The 4,731-nt window shown below is 38.2% G+C and overlaps 1 protein-coding gene across 1 annotated transcript in view; it reads left to right on the top strand.

Annotated features, from left to right (window-relative positions):
* The first annotated feature begins 536 nt into the window (after positions 1-536).
* Positions 537-4,731, top strand: part of WAPAL (wings apart-like homolog (Drosophila)) — a 66,207-nt gene continuing 62,012 nt past the window's right edge. Inside the window, exon 1 of the mRNA XM_009084308.1 lies at positions 537-1,038. Coding sequence (XP_009082556.1) covers positions 537-1,038 — 502 coding nt within the window. The remainder of the gene's footprint in view (positions 1,039-4,731) is intronic.

A 4,731-nucleotide genomic window follows, 5' to 3' on the forward strand; every position in this document is an offset into this window, starting at 1 on the left:
TGTGATGAATTAGTATTTAAAATATCTACAGCAACTTGAAGTATTCTGACAGTTTTTGTATTTAACTGCAGAGTCTTTGCTAAGCCATGCTGTGCTGCTGGGCTCTAGCAGGGAACTGCGTGTTCCGATGTGGTGAAAATACTGTTTAGTTGTTCCACGATGTTTCATGATAGCAGTGCCTTCTATACTTGAAAATATAAAATTAGAGCAAAGCAATACAAAAAATAATGTATTCTGAGCCAATTTTTCTGAAGGATTCATTGTGCCATTGTTTTATAAATGTGCAAGTAACTGAATTCCGGGTTATGTTGGTAGATACTTGCAGAAACTTTTGTCATAATGACATTCACATGTGAATGAGTCTATAGAAAGAAACAGATGATATATCTGTTGCTCATATGAAATGTACATGCCTGGTGCTTGTAGGCCCAATAAAAGGTGGAAATAGAATAACTTGTACTAAAAAGTTGGTGAATTTGTTTCTCTTTTTTTTTTTTTTTTTTTTTACCAACAGAGAATATGAAACAGGAGCCAAAATGACATCCCGATTTGGAAAGACCTACAGCCGGAAAGGGGGAAACGGCAGTTCCAAGTTTGATGAAGTATTTTCCAACAAACGGACCACCCTGAGTACCAAATGGGGAGAAACCACCTTCATGGCCAAATTGGGACAGAAGAGGCCCAGTGTCAAACCAGATATTTCCGAAGTTCCTAAAAAACCCAAAGTTGAAGATGAGGTAACGGAGGATCCATTTGGATTTGACAGTGATGAAGAATCTCTTCCTGTGTCTTCAAAGAATGTGTCACAGGCTAAAAGCTCCTCTCAGCTGGAACCTGGTGAAGCTGCTCAGTCTGAGGACTTCACTCCTCTACTTGAAGCAAACAGCAGAGTTCATCAGCCAGAGAGTGGAGAAAATGTTGCATCCAGCAAGTGCATACCTTTTGATAATACTGTTCCTCTCTTAAAAGAAAAGAGCACAAGCAAAAATGTGGAAGATGGAGAATGCAAGGGCAGCAGTGCTAAACTTGTAACTGCAGGTATGTTCACTGAACTGTGCAGATGCTTCTGTTTTCCTGGTTTTTTTCTAATCTACGTTTAAACTTTGTGTTTTCAGGGGATGGTTAAATGTTCTAATAAAATTGTGTGGCAATTAATTCCTAATGGTAAAAACTTACAGAGGGTACACTATTTAACTAAGAACACTAGGAAGCATCCTGTATTTTACACTTTGGTCTGATCCTTGGCACTCTGATCCTTATGTCTGCAGATCGAGGTACAGTGCATTAGATTCAATCACCTTGAATGCAATGGAATAATCATCTTTTCTAAACTGCTCAGGGCATTTGTGGTTTTTAAACATATATTTTGAAGAGTGGTGAGTTAGTGGTAAAAGAATGCTGTATTATTAAGTTGCTGGCTTTAATGTAGTGCAGGTACGTGGTTACTAACACGCAGGTGCAGGTACAGCTTATACCATGCCTTATTTCATTATTTACATGGGAAAAGTAACTTTTTGAGTTTCAGTTGCACAGAAGTTTTTAGGTTTTGTTTGTAATTAGCACATCTTTATCAATGTGCTCATAAAAAACTTCAGACCTATGAAGTCGAATTCTGTCAGGCTTCTTTTAGGGGCTGTTTCCAGGCTCTGGGGTGTTTGTGAGGTATCTCCATACTTTTGAGAGGGAATTCATAAAGCCCATGGAGCTGAACATCACTGATTTTATTCAGGTCGTTCTTAGAGAAGATCATATGTTGCTGTATCTCATGAGAGGTTTTTGTATAATGGGCTTGTTAAACCACAGCCTCTGTAATTGGGCAGAGGATCACATTAGATGAACCTTGATGAAGATGACACCTACTGACTTGCTCTGGGTTATCAGAATCGACTTTAATGAGAAGAACTTATATAACTTTCAATTCTCAGATATAGTTAGCTCTAGCATCAGAAATCTGAGTGGACTTGTTCAGTTGTAATATAGTGGACAAGAAGATACTGAACAGTAGAAGATATGCATAGCTCAGTTATTTGCAATATAATTCTATTAGTGATCTAATTCAAGAAAACCCAAGAAATGTTGAACTGTAGTTTGACAGACACATTGGGGGGGATGTGTAGTTATCTTTTGATCTTGCTGTTATTTTTGCTGCTAAAATATTTCTTGTTTTCGTATGGTTTTCTGCAGTTTATCTGTAAGTATGATCTACCTGCAGTCTGGAAATACAATTTATGTGTTTTTTTAGTTTGAATATAGTTTTCATAAGAGATTAAGGTCATCCCTCAGTATTTACAAGGAGAAGAAACAGTAATGAGTTTCCTTGGTTCTTAATGAGAGATTGTAGCAGAACAGGTTTTACAGTGAAATGGTTTCCTTGTAGAAAAGCTTTGTTAGAACAGTATTTCTCAGTCTGGAAAACAAAGTGAGAGAACTTTGGGGAGAAAATGTTACAGAGTTCTGAAAGTTCATAGTGCATGAAGGGCCAAGAGGAACAGACCTCAGGAGGGAGGTGCATTGGTGCTTCCAGGTTCCAGTCTTGTGGAAAGTAATAAAATATAATATTTGCTGCTTACTTAAATTCTAGAACTCCTTGTTAGACAATACTGTGTTATACCGTAAATATACAGCTCTAAACAGAAGGAAGCTGATGAATCTTGGTGGATAAGTCCATCAGTGGCTGTTGAGTGTGGTGGTCTGGATGCAGAGGGAAAGGTTAATTAAACACCACTTTACTAAAGGAGTTCTGTTCCTGCATGTTTTCCTGAAGTGTATGTGACTAGTTCAGCCAGTAGTAGTGAAGGACAAGGTGGATCTTGATCTGACGATTCTGTTCTTTCAGAGTTTTTACCTTCTGTTGACTCCCAGACAAATGAAGATAAAAACCCACTTCCTATCTTTCTTCAGAAGTTAAATTCAGCTGAGAATGAAGCTTTGCAGAATATCCTAGGAGGGTCTTTGGTTTCCTTACCCTTAAAGACTGTAGCTTTGGTGGTAGTGTTTCTTTATGACAGTTGGTGTAACTGAAACTTGGATGGTTTAAGCAGCTATTATGCTTGTGTGTAAACTGATCCAAAATAAATAAAAATGGTCGTCCGAGGATGTGGCTCAGAACTCTGAGCAATTAGAGATAGGAATATAGTCAGCCAGTGTAAATGCAAATACTTCAAAGGCTGCTTTGTTTTATTGACTGTTAAGTAAAGTTTGATGGTGAGACTGTCTTTGGGAACTAGAGAGAGTTCCTGTTATTGATTTGGGGTAGGGTTATGTAGGAAAAGAGAATCTGGGGGAGTGTACAGGTATAGTGTCTGTACTTGTATTGTTTACATATCCTCACCCTCCCCATAATAATTTTCCCCTTTCTGGTGACTCTTGAGCTCCATCAGATTCAACCAGTTTTGTCCAAAGGACTTACAGATCCTTGAGACAGCAAAGCTCCACTATTCCTGGGGAGGAAAGCAAGCAGGTAGAAGAGTATTAATAATCCTGGTGTAAGAGAGGCTGCAATGTGAGCTCAACCTTAACCCACATACAGCAGTGTATCTCTCGGTGCAGGAAACTAGGCTATGCTGGTGCTGATGTTCAACAAAGTGCTTGTTAACTTGCTTAAAGTGCAACTTGCTAGTTCTTGTCCTGATACTGACTAGACAGTGTGTGAGGGAAAGTCTCATGACTTCCCAAGAGTGTGCACCATCATTGTATCTTCTTAACATGGGGGGAATAAGGTTAAGAATTAGATTAAGTTGAAAACGGTGACTGAGCATGGCTATGGACAAACTGAGAGGTACAGTTAATTCCTCTCAGGCTGTATTATCAATGTCCATTTTTCTGGATGTCAAAATGTCAGTTAATTTTAACTAATGTTTGGTATTAAGAAGCAGTTTCGGGGTTTGTTTGAGTAGTTGTGTGGCTGTCTAATACAGTTGAGGATCTGTACTTGCTTAAAATGGTAGAACTTACTGGTTGTTTTTTTAATAGCCTTCGGTTAGTGCTCGTACCAATCTCATTTTAAAGGCTTTGAGAAGCTCTTAATGTGGAAAGCTTCTCATAATCTTACCCTAATGTTGCTTGATCAAGACTTAACGCTGTCTGAAGAATGTCCATGAGTAATCCTGAATGTAAGGTAATTTGCAGATAGGAGTTCAGGTAAATTGGAAACAGCAAAGCACTGCTCAGTATTAATAGTTACTTTTAGGTCATCTGTGTGAAGGTAGGAGGAGGACTTGGTAGCGAGAAAGTAAGTCATGTCATTGGAAAAATATCACACTGGTAATTCTTATCAAGCAAAAATACACCAACTTGGTAGTTAGAAGGTGAGGTTGTTATGAGAGACTCTTACAGTAGGGTAAGCTGAAAATTCACAGAGCAGCGCTTGGATTTTGAAACACCCTGGTGGGTTTTGTTTATTTTTAAACTGTTATTCTGTAAGGCATAGAGCCAAATAGTATCTCACATTGTGTTCACCTGCACACAAGCTTTAATATAGAAACACTTATGGCTATGCAAAGCAGCAAATTGTGAGGGCCTAGTTTAAAAAATTTTGTACGTTTGCTGTTCCAGAATATTGATGTTAGCTTGTAGGTTGAAACTAATGTTATACAATTTTTCAGATGAAAATTAACGTCAAAGTTTGATGGATTTTAAAAGTTGGTGTGGCATTTAATAATTCTATTAGTGTATGAATATGTTTCAAATTGGATAGCTGCTCTGGCTGCTTCAGCTCAGGGAAACACTACT

This window comes from Acanthisitta chloris, unplaced genomic scaffold (assembly GCF_000695815.1).
Source record: "Acanthisitta chloris isolate BGI_N310 unplaced genomic scaffold, ASM69581v1 scaffold6911, whole genome shotgun sequence".
NCBI lineage: Eukaryota > Metazoa > Chordata > Aves > Passeriformes > Acanthisittidae > Acanthisitta > Acanthisitta chloris.